Source organism: Narcine bancroftii, chromosome 1 (assembly GCF_036971445.1).
Source record: "Narcine bancroftii isolate sNarBan1 chromosome 1, sNarBan1.hap1, whole genome shotgun sequence".
Classification (NCBI taxonomy): domain Eukaryota; kingdom Metazoa; phylum Chordata; class Chondrichthyes; order Torpediniformes; family Narcinidae; genus Narcine; species Narcine bancroftii.
Genome location: NC_091469.1, coordinates 341,534,314 through 341,552,430, shown reverse-complemented (window position 1 = coordinate 341,552,430; position 18,117 = coordinate 341,534,314). Strand labels below are relative to the sequence as shown.

The following is an 18,117-nucleotide window of genomic DNA, read 5'->3' as shown; positions in this document are numbered from 1 at the left end:
TTGTCCAAGTAATAAAGACATATCCACAACAAAACCTGTATCTTCAACATTAGGAGCATAAACATCAAGCAAAGTTCATGCCTCATTGAAGATTGTACAATTTAAATTTAATAATCTTCCACCATTTTTCTCTTCATTTTGTAACTGAAATGGTAGATTCTTATGTACCAAAATTGCCACACCTTTTGCCTTAGAATTAAACGAAGAATAAAAAACTTGCCCAACCCATTCACGTTTGAGTTTCAAATGTTCCTTATCTGTTAAATGAGTTTCCTGTAAAAAAGCAACATCAACTTTTAATTTTTTTTAAAATAAGCAAGTACTTTCTTACACTTAATAGGATTATTTAAACCCTGAACATTAAGAGAAGCAAACTTCAATTTAGACATTTCTTACACTCAATAAAACACAACAACAAGAAACAAACAAAAAAAGGAAAAAAAGAGAGAAAAAAAAGAAGAAAAAAAGAAACCCCCAAAAAAAGAAAAAAAGAAAAAAAAACCTTAATTCCCCTTTGAAATTACAACCAAAAACTAAAAAAATAAAAAAGTTATATATAAAAAAAAAATTATTTAAAAAAGATTAAAAAAAAAAGCTTCACTCCCTAACCCAAAAATTAAAAAGAAAAAAAAACAGGTCGGAGGTCACAATTTCCTCCTCCTGTTTAAACCGCCTAATGCGGTAACTCCCCCAAAATATAGGGTGTGAGATAACTCACATGCAGCTGATGACTTCTGGAAATTGGTGCCCACCCAGTTCCCTCTCCCAACTCCCATCACTATTTAAAATCTTCTCAACAAAAATAATATATAAAAAACAATTTTTTTAAAAATTTTTTAAATGAACTTTGCCATTGCGACCACCGTTTCTTCCATTTCTTCCAGAAATCAAATTCCCTTCTTGCAGCTCTGCCCTCTTTGGAGACCGTGGAGGACTACGTCGTTCCTGGAATTGCGTAATTGGTAAAGACTGAGCAAAATCCATAGCTTCTTTAGGATTATCAAAGAACTTTGGTTGATATCCATCCTGAAAAATCTTCAGTACCGCAGGGTATCTAAATGTTGCCTTATATCCTTTTTTCCACAATAATTCTTTCACAGAATTAAATTCACGTCGTTGAAACATAATTTCCTGACTCAAATCCGGATAGAAGAAAACACGATTACTCTGAACCATCAAAGGAGATCTGTTTTGCTGTGCATTTCTAATAGCCATATGTAAAATAGTCTCTCTATCACAGTAATTTAAACAGCGAACCAGAACAAGTCTTGGATTCTGTCCTGAGAAAGGTCTCCTTCTCAAGGCTCTATGAGCCCGTTCCAATATTAAACCTTCAGGAAACTTATCTTGTCCCAACACTTGTGGAATCCATTCAGTGAAAAATTTTCTTGGATCTGACCCTTCTATGCCTTCTGGCAAGCCAACAATTTTCACATTATTCTGTCTGGATTGGTTCTCCAAATAATCAACCTTTTTTGCTAAATTTTTATTCTGAATCTGTAGCATTTCAATTGTTTTATTCACATCTTGCAATTGATCTTGTGCATCAGATAATCCTTGATCACACATCTCAAGTCTTTCAATAGTTTCGACTTTAAAAGCTCCATAATCAGCCATCTGTTGAGTATTGACATTCACCAATGCATTAATTTTAGAAGTAAAATTATTCATAGAATCTCCTAAATGCATCATTGAAGAAAATATCTGATGTTCAAGACTTGAAAAGTATATCAACATCAGTAGATCCAAACATGGTGGGATCTTGCTGTTCTTGTGGAATCAGAGGACCTTCTATCCCTTCTTTTAATTTAGTAGCTTTTCTTGCAGTTTGATTCCGTGTAAGAGCCCCTGTCACAGACCCCCCCCCAGAAGTATCAGGAGGCTGATGATCAGGGTTATCTTTGATCCAAACCTCCTTTAAAAGCTTCGTTACATCAGTATCTGGAAGAGCTGTTATAACTGATGGTGTATTTCCAACTGGTGGCGCCCCAGCTAATTCAGTAGTCAAAGTCTCAGTAGACGTTGTTTGAAATACTGGCATCCGGCCAGCCCTTTGTTCTAAAGGCAGCTGAAAACGACCTTCAGAAAGACTTACGAAATCAGAACAGAGCTCCAAGGGCGAACTCTTCGCTTCTTTTCCTGGATCCATTTCACGCTGAGTCGTGGCTTTTTGTAAACAAGCAGGCTCAGATAATTTCGGAAAATATAATTTTTTAACAATCTGTTGATGTTTCATTTTACTTTTTTTTAACAAATGTACCATTAGGTAGATCTCCTTCAACACCTCATACTATTTATAAACTTTTTTAAAAAGTTTTAACGGGCACTTAAAGACAAAACAATAAGTTAGAGTCAGGAGAGGACTGGAAGGCACGTATGTTCCTTACGCCATCTTGCCACACCCCCAACAGGGCACAAATATGATAAAAATATATTGTGCACATGTACATTTTCAGTGCATATGAACATTATACAATGTATATAGTGATACATTAATAATCATGAGTGAGCACCTGGTACCATTGAGTAAGGAAAGCACTTGTGTGCTTTGAGTCTCCTCATTTTATCATAAACATAGCCAAAGTGTTCAATACTCATTGAAAAAGCTAATTACACATTTACCAATCAGAAAAATACCTATGAATGGGTTCCCAGTAGTGTTTATTATTTATGAGTTCTCGGCTTCCAATATGCATCTTCCCTATTTTGTTTTCCTAACACAAACGGCTAGACTAAGTTAGCTGCAGAATGCCACAGTTAATAAGGAGACTGCGTCATCCTGACAAAATTACCTCACAAATTAAATGGTGATAAAATTTGATGCAATAATGTAAATGTTTAGTCTAAAACAAATGCCATCTTCCCATCATAGTTAAAGCTTTAAAATGTGGAAAAAATAAACTCAATTTTGTTCTCTTTCTGAAAAATAACAGTTTACACATTGAAATTACAAAGCTTCATCTGATGTTGCTTCATTTGTAAAGAAAAATTAATTAAAATCATTAATTTCAAACTGTCAAATGCTAATAAATTATTTTTTTTTCTGCTCAACAAGCTACACATTCAGTGCATTCAATAAATCCTTCCAAATAATCAAAAATTTGAATAGTTCAATGCTAAATTGTTCACTTAATCGAGGACTTCAGGTTAAACATGGATATGTATACCGAAGCTAGCCAGGCAAACATGTCAGATGTATTTGTGTAAATAGCTACAATTGCTTGAATTTTCCACTTCAGTGGGAAGGTTCTATAAAGAAGAGCAACAACATAAAGAAAAATCCCAGTAAATCAGCATAATGGATGCCTTTGGTTGTTAACAATAGAAAATTTAAAACGCATAGACTTAACCTTTAAAATTTACCATTGGACTTGTCAATAATCTTGCATAATTCTTCCTCTTCCATAGATGCTGCTTGATCTCTAAATGTTATAGACCCCATACAGATTGTGGAAATCTACCACTATATGCAGACTCAAAAGTTTAATCCAGCAAGAGAGATATTACCCTCATAGCACTCTCCCATGAGACACTTGTACCTTCAGTAAATTTCTCAACATCATCAGAAGCAGTATGCAGTTTTATTCTGGAGAAATTTGTTGAAAGTAGCCCAAAATCACTGTCATTTTTTTGATGGTTTTTTTTTAATTGAAAATCTAATTGATGTCAACAGTGACAAAGTCGGTCACTGATCAATACCTCACAAATTAATGTAGACGGAAGCAAAACAGAATCTGCCTGAGGAACTCAGCAGGTCAAATAACATCAGTTCAAGAAATGAATGGTCAATGGTTTAAGTCAAAGCCCTTTATCGAGATGAGTTTAAATCTAGAGAACATAGGTTTAAGGTGAGGTAAGAAAGATTTAAAGGGATCTGATGGGCCAGTTTTTCATACAGAGGATGGAGGATATACAGAGGAAATGGTAGAGGTGGGGATAATTGCCGTATTTAAAAGTCCTATAAATAAGTACATAGATAGAAAAGGTTTAGAAGGACATGGACCAAATGCAAGCAAAATGGATTAATGTGGATAGGTATCTTGGACAGCTTGGATATATAGGGCTCAAGTATCTGTTTTAGTGCTGTTTAAATCTGAAATTATAATGGGGAAAACCTGCATATGAAATCTGAATCCAGAGAAATAGTGCAGTGAGGTAAGGGCAGCATGGTTAGCATGGTGGTTAGAGCAATGTTGTTACAATGCCAGAGACCAGGTTTTGAATCCAGTGCTGTCTTTAAGGAGTTTGAACGTTCTCCTAGTATGCGTGGGTTTCCACCCACCCTTCAAAACGTACCAGGATTGTAGGTCATTTGAGTGGCATGGGTTCATGGGCAGCGAGATGTGTTTCTCGTGTTGCTGTTTACTTCAAACAGCCAAATACATACAGTGCCCTCCATAATGTTTGAGCAAAGACACTTTTTTTCTTTTATTTGCCCCTGTGCTCCATAGATTGAAATGTTAAAATACTGAAAACCACTGATCCCGATTGCTAATGTAAAAAATTTAAGTTCATATGAATGAGTTCAATGTTAACAGTATCAAATTAGGACAGGTGACAAAAGTATGAGTAGGAACACATTTTGGGTCCAGTGATCATAATGCCATTACTTTCAAGTTAATTAGGGAGAATGATAGGTCAGGGCCTCAGGTTGAGATTCTAAATTGGAGAAATGCCAATTTTGAGGAAATGAGAAAGGATCTAGAAGGCGTGGATTGGGATAAGTTGCTTTCAGACAAGGATGTGCAAAGTAAATGGAAGACCTTTAAAAGTGAAATTTTGAGACTATAGAGTTTGTATGTTCCTGTCAGAATTAAAGGCAAAGTTAGCAGGGAGAGGGAACCTTGGTTTTTGAGGGATATTGGGGATCTGGTTCAAAAGAAGAGAAAAGTGTATAGCAGGTATAGGCAATGTAGAGCAAATGAGGTACTTGAGGAGAATAAAAAATGTAAGAAAATCCTCAAGAAAGAAACATTACCTAAGTTGATGGAAGGAGAAGGAAAGAAAAGAATGGACTCAATAGAATTTCTGGTGTATTTTTGTTGAATGACAACATTGTCTGACTGCCTTAATGCAACCTAGATTGTATACCTAAAATGGATGAGAGGGGGGGGGTGGGGGGGTGGCTTGGGAGGAGGGAGGGGGGGGAGAAAAAGTCACTGTATATGTGTGAAAAAGAAAAAGTGTATATCATGGCTAATGTGATTTATGGTGTGAAAAATAAAAAATTTTTAAAAAAAAGAAAGAAATCAGGAAGGCTAAAAGAAGGCATGAGGTTGCATTGGCATTGTGAAGGAAAATCCTAATGGTTTCTACACCTATATTAAGAGCAAAAGTATAGTAAGAAACAAAATTGGTCACCGTGAAGATCAGAGTGGTTGGCTTTCTGTGGAGCCAAGAGAGATGGGGGAGATTCTTAAATTTTTTTTCCATCAGTATTGACTCGGAAAACTGGCAGAGTTGTGGGAAGTAAAGAAAACAAGCAGTGAGGTCATGGACCCTATACAGATTAAAGACGAAGAGGTGCTTGCTGTCTTAAAGCAAATGGGGTGGATAAATCCCCAGGGCCTCACAAGTTATTCCCTTGGGCCTTGTGTGAGGCTAGTGTAGAAATTGCAGGAGCTCTGGCAGAAATGTTTCTCTTTTCAATATTGTGAAATTGAAATTCCACATCGATAAATACAGAATACATAAATATACATATTAAAAGTCAAAAAAGAATACATTTTACTTAGATCACACCATTTCATCCAAGGTACCCTGCATTCTCAATTAAATAAGTTTATAGTAATATTTTATTTTAAAAATCTAAGCCCTCAACCAAAAATGAAGCTGTTTGGCAAAGAGAGGGGAATAATCCTTATCAGAGTAATAAAATACCTTATTAGTCAATAGCTTTGCATTAATACCAAATCAAAGATTTTGAAAGTAATTCAAAAGGAGTCCCAACAGTGTTAGAATATTTAAATTCAAATTTGAAATTAAACATCTAATCTTCTTTAAATTTAAACATGACATAACATCAAGTAGCCATTGAGCTTAAGTAGGTGGAGCAACATCTTTCCATTGGAGCTGTATTGCCTGCCTAGCCATAAGAGAAATAAAGGCTAATACATGTAACTCAGATGTATTAAAATTATGCCACTCTCTCCAACTACCAAACAAGGCAGTTAAAGGATTAGGCTCAAAATGAACTTTTAAAAGTACAGAAAAAGTTTGAAATACTTAATCCTAGTATTCCCTAAGACACTGGCATGTCCAAAACATAAAAAGAACTGAAGAATCTCCATTATTGCAACTATCACAATGAGGAAATACATTGTATAAAAGCAAGACTTGACTTTGGACATGTGAGACCTATAGACTACTTTAAATTGTAGGAAGGAGTAGTGAGCACATAAAGATGAGGTATTAACCAATTTAAAAATTACATTCCAAGTTTCTTAAGAGATTAAAAGCTGTAGGTCCTATCCCCAGGTTTAAACTGCTGGTTAAATGTACTTTGAGGATCTGGATATAATTTTTTAACCATTTTGGTTTATTGAGATTTTCTCTTTCTAGTCCTATTTTTTTTCTAATTATTTCTTTAAACCTTCTATGATTGACATAGCTTTTAAAGAATGGTATAGATTAGGCATTAAATGTTTTAAAGATTTATTTATCAAAGGAAGACTTGCTTCTTTTGAACAACTGTAAGTTCAATATAGCTTACCAAATACTCATTTATTTAGTTATTTTCAGATTAGAGATATTTTGTGATCTTGATTACATTTCCTGAGAGCATTGATAAGAATTTAATAGATGTAATTTTTAATTTACAACCTTTTGATAATGTTTCAATTTCTAATATTTATGACATGTTGTTGGGAATAAGAAAGGCTCCCTTAAGTAAAAATTAAAAAAGCCTGGGAACAGAAATGTTTAAAACGTCTTTAGTATGGGTGTGATGCTATGGGTGTGATGCTGAAGGATTGGAGGGTAGCTCATGTTGTTCCGTTGTTTAAAAAAGGATCCAAAAGTAACCCTGGAAATTGTAGACCAATTGGCCTGATTTCAGTAGTAGGTAAATTATTGGAAGGTGTTCTTTGAGATTGGATATACAATTACTTGGATAGCCAGGGACTGATTAGGGAAAGTCAGCATGGCTTTGTGCTTGGTAGGTCGTGTTTGACCAATCTTCGAGAGTTTTTGGAGGAGATTACCAGGAAAGTTGTCAGAGAAAAGGGTGTGGATGTTGTCTTTGTGGACTTTCGTAATGTCTTTGACAAGGTCCCACATGGGATGTTTTTCAGGAAGGTTCAGAAGCTTGGTATTCATGATGAGGTAGTAAATGGAATGCAACATTGGCTACATGGGAGAAGCCAGAGAGTGATGGTGTTGATTGCCTCAGGGACCATTGTTGTTTTCCATCTATAGTCATGATCTGGATGATAATGTGGTAAAATGGTTCAGCAAGTTTGCTGATGACACAAAGATTGGAGGAAATGTGGATGGCAAATAAGGTTTTCAAAGCACTCAGAGGGATCTGGACCAGCTGGAAAAATGGGCTGAAAAATGGCAGATGGAATTTAATGGTGACAAGTATGAAGTGTTGCATTTTAGAAGGACAAACCAAGAAAGGACATTCACGATAAATGGTAGGGCACTGAGGGATCTGTAGAATTCAGATACATTATTCCCTGAAAGTGGCATCAAAGGTGGATAGGGTTGTAAAGAGAGATTTTGGCATAATGACCTTCATAAATCGAAGTATTGACTATAGGAATTGGGATGTTATAGTAAATTTGGTGAGGCCAAATTTGGAGTATTTTGTGCAGTTTTGATCAAATGACTACAGGGAAGCTATCAATAAGATAGAAAGAGTGGAGAGAATATTTACTAGGATGCTGCCTGAATTTTAGAACTGAGTTACAAGGAAAGGTTAAACAGGTTAGGACTTTATTTCCTGGATCGTGGAAGAATGAGGAGAGATTTGATAGAAGTAATTAAAATTATGACCGGGATAGAGAGAGTAAATATCGGTAGGCTTTTTACCACTGAGGGTAGGTGAGATACAAACCAGAGGACATGGGTTAAGGCTGAAAGGGGATAAGTTTAGGGGGAACTTCATGCAGAGAGTGGTGGGATTGTGGACGAGCACCCAGCTGAAGTGGTGAATGCGGGCTCAATTTTAACATTTAAGAAGAATTTGAGCAGGTACATGGATGGGAGAAGTATGGAGGGCCATGGACTGGGTGTAGGTCAGTGGTTCAGCACAGACTCAACGGACTGAAGGGGCTTGTTTCTGTGCTGTAGTGTTCTATGTTTTAAAATTTTTGCCACACTAATTTAACTGCTAATTTCGCTCCATTCTTTGGTTCAACTGTTCCCAGCCTTCGGTTCCACCTTTTAACTTATTCACCAATGGTCTCCTGGGACTCACGCATTAGTGTGTGGTTTGAACAAAAGCACAGCTACAGGGGATTCCAATTTTAAATGATAAATGCAAATGTAACTTGATGAGTTTTCTTCAGGTGTATATGTTATTTTCTTGAAGAATTGTACAGGACAGAAACAGGCTCTTCAGCATACCACAACCATCCCCATCTTTTTGTTTACCCATACTAAACCACTTTGCTCATATTATGGCTATATCCTGCAATGTCGTGCCCACTTGAGTGTCTCAATACATCTTAAAAGTAGTACAGGTAATTGGACCTGATTGCTCCAATCTCATTTAAAACTCTATCCTCACAGCTTAAACCTATGCCCTCTTGTTTTTGAAACCCTTATCATGAGAAGGATGCCTGCCTATATTTTGCTCATACCTTGACAAGGGGTTCAAGCCCAAAGCGTTGGTTATGTATCTTTATCTTTGCTCTATAAACTACACTACCTGCTGAGTTTCCATAGCTTTGTGTTTTTACTCTGTCTACCCTAACTGTGTCTCCCATTCTTTTATACACCCCTATAAAGTCACTCCTTAGCTTCAGCTATTCAAGGGAAAATATATGTAGCCCACCCAACTCTCCTGGTAACTTTCATGCTCTTTCTGTGAATCTCTTCTGCATCCTCTTCAGCATAGCCACATCCTTCCTGTAATATGGTGACCAGAACTACACACAGCACTCCTTGTGGCTTCCTATTGCAACATAATGTTCTTTTGAGACAATCCATCTTCCTTCGTTTCTGAGATGGTTGTTCAGCCCATTATGGGATCTGCAGACATGACCATGTGCTAGAGAGAGTGCTTACTGGGGTGTGTCGGTGGTATGGGAGAAAGTGTACAACTGTTGTCGTCACTCAGCTCAGTGTGCTCCCAATGAAGGCATTTTCAGTTCTTATGCCGCTCTTAGTGCTCCTTCCCTATTTTAAGCGGATATAAGCCAAGGATTTCCTCAGCTTGCTGAGGATGTTGCACTATTCATGGAGGCTTTGATAACATGCTGAATCACTTCCTCTGTACTCCTGACAGTGTTTCGCCAGAAGATCCCCATGCTGATGTTGGCATGTCATGTTCGGCTAGAACTGATAGGCAGGGAGAAGCCTAACTCTATTGGGATGGTTGTTTGCTGCTCAGAAGAAAATAATTTTTGTGTCCTTTAATACATTTTATGGATGACCATCAGCAGCCTACTTTCAAGGAGAACATGGAGGAGAAGGGTACGTGTTTTAGGGTGGGAGAGGAGGGGAAGTTGGCTGAAATCTGCAACATTGCTGACTACTAAAGTATAGTTTCTTCAAGGCATTGTTATCCCTTAATCATAAAATATATCTTTCCATTAGCATCAACCATTAATCCCCTTAGCAAATGTTGGTGAAGCCTTTGCCAAACTGAACAAAATAGTCAAGGATCTTGCAGATCAAGCCAGGCTTGGACCACGATCAGAGGGGTAATAAATGAGGTGCCTTATTAGCACATTTAAGCACCTTTTAACCTAAAGGTTACAACAGGTCATGGCCTACAGTTGACTGATCCAACTTAGTATTGACTCCATCGTTGTTAGTGTCACTTGTAAGTACTGTCTCCATTAACTAATTGAAACAAGAAACTCTGCAAAGGCTTTGATTACAGTTAATCCATAGGATGCTGTGGGACCTGCCGAGTTTCTCCAGCACTTTTGTGTATTAACTCCATTAACTGAACTGTTTAATCTCCATTTTTCACCCAGAAGTTTGATCCTGCCTTCCCTCCTCTCTCGAATTATTCAGGCAGATCTGGTTTGTCTGCACACATGGCAGCATATTAAGCTTGCAATTTAAATATTAACCTCTTAATTTGCTTTGAATTGTAAATGACAATCAACAAGTAGAATAATCTATTAACATGATTTTGTGGAGGGATATTAAAGAGGGAGGGGTCACTCTTATGAAAACGTACTATTTCTGTTAATGTGAAGATTTTTACATTAACTAAGTTTTAATACGATCATTAAAAAAAACTAGCTGCATGAGTTAGTGAACCTAACTGGAAGCACATTATTGTGCCACTAAAATATGACAATCAAGATAGCTTGTTTGAATGGTTAAAACAATGTAAATCCCAAATTCCTTTTCTTGCTCCTCAACAAGTGCTGTTGAATCTTGCAAAGAGATTCTTAGCTGAACATTATGGGATGGTATAGAATCTGAGAACAGCAGCATAGAAACAGGTCCTTTTCCCCATCTAGTTCACACCAAATTATTATTCCACCCAGACAATAGCCCCTGCCTATCCATCCCATCCCCATACCAATCCAAATTTCCCTTCAGTGTTGAAAATTGAACCTGCAGCTCCCTCTTCTCCTCGCAGCTCCTTCCACACTCTCACCACCCACTAATGTTCCCCTTGAACATTTCACCTTTCACCCTTGAGTTTTTGTCTCACCCAACCTTAGTGGAAAAAGCCTGCTTTAATTTATCTATGCCCCATTCATCATTTTTTTTTACACCTCTCAATCAAATCTCCCCCATTCTCCCAACATTCCAGGGAATCGTCCTAACCTATTCAACCTTTCCCTTAGCTCCTGGCAACATCCTTGTAAATTTACTCTGCACTCTTTCAATCTGATTGATATCTTTCCTGTAGTTAGGTGACCAAAACGGCACACAATATTTGGCCTCACCCAATGTCTTGTACAATTTCAAGATAACATCCCAACTCCTGTACTCGGTCCTTTGATTTATGAAGGCCAATCTGCCAAAATCTCTCTTTACCAACCTATCTACTTGTGACACTAATTTCAAGGAATTATGTATCTCCAGATCCCTCTGTTCTTCTGCACTCCACAGTGCCTCACTGTTGACTATGTAAGTCATGCTGCATCAATTTCTATATTTGTTTCAGTTTTGAAAATAAGCACTTTTTTTTTCAAACCAACTTGTAAGTTTAATAACTGAACCCAAATGTCTGCAACTCCCAGTCCAGTTTCGTTAAACAGTAAATATGTCAATATAAGTGTTTAAAGCTGTGATAGATATATGCATTCTGCTTAGTATAGATTTAGGGTATCACCCACTTCATTGGGGCACTATGAACTGGGACTTTTTTTAGTCAACTAATTCAATGTAACATGGAAGCAATCCAGATGATTCAATCTGTATAACTCACAGTCACTCAGCTCATGCATCAGATTGTAATAAAAGGTTGAGCAATGTTTCATTCAAAAGTTTTCCAAATTGCTGAAAACACAAAACTAATTTTATCGAGGTTAGTTTTGATTTCTTGCAGATAGAATATCATTTTTGATTTTTAAGGGGGTAATTGGCTCTATTCTCACCTTCCAGTTCACCAGCCTTCACATCAGGGATCATCCTTTGCCACTGCACCAAAGAACCATGATCAATCATATCCCTCCCCTTTCAGGGATCATTCTATCCATAACACAAGTCCACTCTTCACTCTACATGTCATGTACCTCAACCCATATCCCGTGGCAAACAGAAGAGATGCCAACACATTCCATTTTATCTCCTTGGTTCCTATTATCCAAAACAATTTAACATGAAGCAGCTATTTAACTATATTACTTTCAATTTATTGTCACACAGTCTCCTTAACATTTGCAAGGACAAATGCAGATTAGGGGTTTACCATCAAAAGATATCTCTTTAAGCATAACTTGAGTTCTCATAAAAGGTCAACACTTCAGAGTATTCGCTTATTTGTGTGCACATAGATGTTTGACCCACTGAATAATTTTCATCGTGTTCTTATTTTATGGAAAATATTGCAGATTAGATGTATTCCTCTGCCCCTAAACCTTGGTTTTATATGGTCTAAACAGAAGCATCTTTTTTCTTTGGGCATTAACATCCTGGATTTAGTATCATTTATGCATGGTTGAAGAACTTGTGCATCGGAATAAGAATTTTGTTGATTAAAGCCCCTCTGCAGCTCTTGTGTGATATTTTTGTGCAGCATCAGGGATAGCTACTTTGTTGAATGTGCTGTATTTCAGAAAATATTAAACATTGACATTAAATATTCCTAGTTTTGTGACAAATAGACATTCTTCAGCAAAGATTGCAGAATAGATTATTTGATCATTTGACTCGTTGGTAGCAAAACAATCATCCTAACAATTCTGAAGATACGACTGTCTGTCATACACTATGGCATGCTCTGGCCATGTGACAGTCTTGATGTGTGAATTCTTCAATCTGCTGAGTGTAGCTTTCTACAAGATTGCCTCGAGATCAATGTAAGTTAGGATCCATTTACCATTTTTGTCGAGAAGATTTTCAACCGTATCTGTCAAAGGCAGTGGAAGTGCCTCATTTACATTGCAATGGATATTTTCATGGTGTTTTCCACCTCTGACCCTTTTGAATGATCAGGAAATTTGACCTAACTTTAACAAAATGGCTGTGCTTCCATTGATTGACTGCATGTAACTTTCTGTATTTCACAGGAGTACAAGCGCAAATTGGCCAAGGTGACTCAAGTGAGAAAAGAGCTCAAGTCCCACATCCAGAGCCTACCAGATCTGTCTCAGCTACCCAATGTTACAGGTGGCTTGGCCCCATTGCCCTCTGCAGGGGATCTTTTTTCAACCGATTGATGCAGATTCTGCTTAAAAGACTTTGAAAGAACATCAAGGAAGAAATGAGAAATTTTCAGAGCCCCCCATATTTTTTCTTGTTTTAAAAGGTCAGAAATTTATTTTGCTGCGGTGATATTTTTGTATGTCTACAGGGTGGTGATGATAGCAAAAATGTGAATAAAAATAAAGGTATTTAAAAAAAGATCTACTGTATGATCACAGAGGAGACTGACCATTTCCCTGAACACAGTTTATGCCTATTTGTGACAGTGTATTTGATGAGCAAGTGTAGCCGATAAACCTAGCAGTATTTCAAATATTTATAGACTTCATTTTGGTTTGAATCACAAGGACCATATTAATTGGCTAGTTACCATGTAGATACCTTGAAAATATTATAGCCAGGTTGTTGTCAATTCATTTCACAAAAAAAAATCTGTCATGACCAGGAATCTGTGTGAAGCACCTGTGAAGTTATTTTTCTGAATGTTTACTCTGATTTATATGTTGCCTTCACCCAACAACATTTGACATTGCTCCATTAACAAATAAAATCAATTAAAACTCAACAATTATTGCTGGATTCCAGTAGTTCTGAACTAGTGCAGGAGTTATGCTAACCAAAAGCAGAGCACAAAGTGGATTTTGTAGAGAGCATACACCATTGGAGTGGATGCAATTCCCATATACCAAGCCCTTTTAATGTTTGATATTATTGGTCAGCTTGCATTGCAAGCTGTTTCCTAAATGTAGTTGAAGTTGCTGGACTTTGCTCATTTATACTACAGCTGATCTTCATTAAGTACATGAAGCAAAGTTTGGACTAACAAAGTCAGTTTGCTGTAGTAATTGATATTAATTTCCTCTTCCACAATTATTTTGTTAAGAAAATTTAATGAAATTGTTTTATTGGCATTTTAATATGATTACCATTTGTGGAAAAAAATTAAAAAGAACATAATTTGCAGTATTTGAATGCAATATTATGAATCCTGAAGAACGGTTTTTGTGTTTACATAAAGTGTTATGACACTGGACAGGAATATAAAAACTTATTGATGTAAATTAATCAGCTATAAAAATTACTGAAAAATACCTGAAAGGTAAGGTTACACTTTTATTAGAGGGAAATGACATGTTGGATGCCACATCCAGAATGAAATTCCTCAAGTTATACGCATGACTACCTTTAAATGGGGCGAGGATTAGTGCATAATATCTCACTTGCATATTTATATTGATGCTGAAATTCAAATCTTTCAAAATCACTTCTCGACTAAAAGGTCATTGTGATTGAGGCAAGTACTTTCATCTCAAAATATGTCCCCAGATTAAATTGGGTCTTCGAATTACACTTTAGGATGGTAATAAAAAAATACTTGATTTCCTACTGCCTTTTTATTTAGTTGTTATCTCACTTAGTTTGAACATACTAAAATGCGCCTGTTTAAATCATGAAAAAAATAACCTGTCATACACCACAATGCTCCTATTCTTTTATCTTATAATGTATTTTATTGCTCTCTCAACTTCCCATTCAAGGTAGATTTGTAAGATATTTGTATATATATTCATTTTAGATTGTAGTCTTTTGAATTCTGGAAACTTTATGTTACAACATTTGTCCCAAGTCCTGTAAACATGATGCATTAATGTTTTGTAAGCTGAATTTCTTTTGCATCTCTCAAAATATAGGTATGTTGTGAAATGTAACTTCAGACTTTTCTAATGCGGTCTATTTCTGATGGAAGCATAAACAAAGTGTGTGAATGCACCTTTCAGACAAGAATGTGTGAGCGAAGAAATTCCTAGCAGAAAAGGAGACAAACCCTATAAAAGAATTGTTGTGGTAACAAAATCAGCTTCCAGAAACAATGTTGCTACAGTCCAAATGGCTTGTCTGCTTGTCCAGAGCCAAGAAGGAGGAACCTAAAAGTGAACTGGGCCACTTGCTTTCCGGTATATAGCCATTCACATTTTATTAAGGTTTATTTACTGGTGAATTTCAATGCATTTCAAATTGTTCTGCAATGTATAATATTTATAGAGTGGTAGAACTACAGATGATTTTATTTAGAAGTATTCTATGAATAAACTTTTGAAATAAGAGTATCTTACAAGGTAAACTCTGTAAATGACTGATTTTAATGCAATACTTTGAAAATAAACATTTAAGTTTGCAGGATGTGAACATATATTTGAAAAAATTCATTTTCTAATTTTAAGGGAATTGAAAAACTGAAAATATTAAGATGATTCATGTTGAATTTGAAGGTTGAGCACTGAATTGTGGAGGGGTGGGGTAGTGGGAAAAATAATACCCCTTTATCCAATTTAAATTGATCTTGTGCCTTCTACTACTATCCCTTCCAAATCCCAACTCCCTTAAAAACTTTCCCTGATGAAATTTTGAACACCATATGCTCTCCAGCACCTCCATTATCATGAATTTAAACCAGAAAATACCCCACTGGAAAGAACAGGTTTCTGGCACCTATTAAGGGGACAGATAAATGCCAGATAAGTGAATTTTCCAGTTGCTTGAGATGACGTGTTGCATGATTAACAAACTAATGGTGAGACATGACAATTTTTAAATTCCATATTTTTCACCCATTTATTCTCCACAATTTTTTGACAGTTGCTTGAGGCTGCCAATAGCTTGAATTCCAGATTACAGGGATGTGGATAAAGAAACAAGTTTACATCTCAGGCTAATTAATTTTCGTCAAATGCACTGAAACTCACAATAATGAAAGATCAACCTTAAATATTTAACTGTTCCTCTTCCTCATCTAATTTAATTTTCATGTGATCCTCTCCCTTACATAAGGAACACTTCCTATGCTGTTTATCTTATTCCCAAATAAATAAGTATTTTTCTTTTCGCCTGGTTCCTATGTTAGTTATTCCCTTCCCATTTCCTGTTTCCTTCCCTTACAAATCTTCCATTGTCACTTGTTCTCAAAGAGTGACCTCAACTTGCTGTTCTTGATTCACTCCCCCCATTGGCAGTCCCCTTCTTCATTGCTGAACTCAGCATCTCCAGAATTCCATGTGTTAATTCCTCCAATAGATTTGCCTTTCTTTCCTCTTAATATCCTTCAACAATGTAATCTACACAATGGACCTCCACCAATGAATGGCAAAGGGTTGATGGAATTAACAAATGAGTTTGAAATCTGAAGCATGTACATCTCATATTTCATACAGTATCTTACATATTTTCACACTGAGTTCACCAAATGGTCTTGTGTGACGTTGGGAGAGCATTTTTTTAAATATTTTTTTAAATTTTGACCGTAAATTGCAGTCAAATACTAAGTTAAAGAGCACAAGTACAAAAATAATTTCAGCATTTACTCCATGATCATTATAACCAACTCCCCCTAACCCCCACCCACCCAAGAAAGACCTCAAAGACAAAGATATAGATATTGTAAAAGAAAAGGATATAGAAATAGAAAAGAAGGAAAAAGCAAAATGGACTGCTGAAAAGTGCCTCACACTCCATGGATCATAAGTTTATATTCTACTTAATGCTTCTTTGGAGAGGATCAACGCAGATCTCGAGGGTTAGGAAGAAATATAACTAAAGTTTTACTCCTGAGATTTGTAAATATGGATGCCAGACTTGTTAAAATAAGACATACTTATTTTTTAAGTTATAGGTAATCTTCTCAAGGGGAATACAGCTATGCATCTCCGCATTCCAATGTGCCATATCCAGATGTGAATCAGACATCAAAGTAACTGCTATACATTTTCTAACCAATAAAAATAATTCTGGGTTTTGTGGAAATTGAATTCTTAAAATCTGCTCAAAGAAATTTCCTAAATCTACTCAAAAAGGTCTCACTTTAGAACATGATCAAGTTGAATGTAGGAAGGTTACTATCTCCTCGCCATACCTAAAACATCGGTCTGATTTTTAAAAATTTAATATCCGTCGTGTGATGGAGAGAATTTTTGTAATTACAATGGGATCTTTCTTTTTCCTTTAAGATGGCTCTTTATGTTTCACACTTTGCCTTAAATTTTATACCACCACCCCAAATGCTCCATTGTCATGGGCCAGATTCCCAATCTCATATTTTGATTGTATGTTTTTATAATTTTTATAGAATCATAAAGCTGTACAGAACAGAAATCGACCCCATTGACCTATCTCATCCAATATTATGACCATGATATGTATCCATTCTAATTCCATTTGCCTGCAGCAGCTGCATATCCTCAATCCCTTCTCAAATATCTTCTAAACATTGTATTTGTATCTCCCACTACCACCCTTGTTCAGTGACTCTTTTGAAATAACCATTCTCTGTTTGAAACAGGAGTACAAGCGCAAATTTCTCCACTCTCACCTTAAATCTGTACCATCCAGTTCTAAGCTCCCCTGCCCTGGGAAAAGAATGTGACTATCTATGCCTTTCATAACAATTATAAAACCTCTGTATAATCACCACTCAGCATGTTTCGGTGAGATTAAATGCACCCTATTCATTTTCTCCTAATTTCACCCCTCTGTTCCAAGCAACAGCCTAGTTAATCTATTTTTCATTCTCCCTGTTGCTACTTCATCCTTCCTGGTTATCGTGACGAGAACTCTACCCATATTCAAAATTTAGTCAAACTAATGTTTTGCACAGCCACCACATCATCCTACATCCCTTTTTAAAAAGTGGTGACATTTGCTGTCTTTCAATCTGCCAGGCCCTGCCCAGAATCCAGAGAATTTTGGTAAATGACTACCAACACATTGACTACAACTCCCACCATCTCCCTCAGTACCCTGGGATGCATCCCATCGAGGCCAAGGGATTTGTCTGCTTTCAGTTCCATTAGTTTGTTCATCACCATCTCTTTTGTAGCAATTATTTTATTGATGCCCTCACCTCCCTTCACATCCCTATCACCACTCTTTGGCATGCTGGACGTGTCTCCCTTTCTCATCTTCCAATGGACCTATGTTGACTCTAGCCACCCTCTTCCATTTTATATATATTTATAAATTTTTCTTGCTATGCTTTTATATTTTATGCTAATTTACCTTCATAATACTTCTTCCCTTTCCTTATTTCCTGTTTAGTTGTCCTTTGATGCCTTTTAA

General features: G+C 36.4%; 1 protein-coding gene across 6 annotated transcripts in view; it reads left to right on the top strand.

The window, feature by feature from the left end:
- LOC138749049 (regulation of nuclear pre-mRNA domain-containing protein 1B-like) overlaps positions 1-15,195 on the top strand; it is an 81,112-nt gene extending 65,917 nt beyond the window's left edge. For 2 of the 6 annotated variants that reach the window (XR_011348379.1, XR_011348390.1), the window contains 2 exons: positions 9,455-9,642; positions 12,873-12,959. Coding sequence is in view for 2 of the 6 variants with exons in the window: in XM_069910109.1 (XP_069766210.1) it covers positions 12,873-13,022 (150 nt within the window). In the remaining 4 variants the exon portion in view is untranslated. Of the gene's footprint in view, positions 1-9,454; positions 9,643-11,223; positions 11,269-12,872 lie in introns of all 6 variants that reach the window. The other 4 variants (XR_011348380.1, XR_011348383.1, XM_069910109.1 and 1 more) reach the window with 4 other exon arrangements.
- Positions 15,196-18,117: the final 2,922 nt, after the last annotated feature.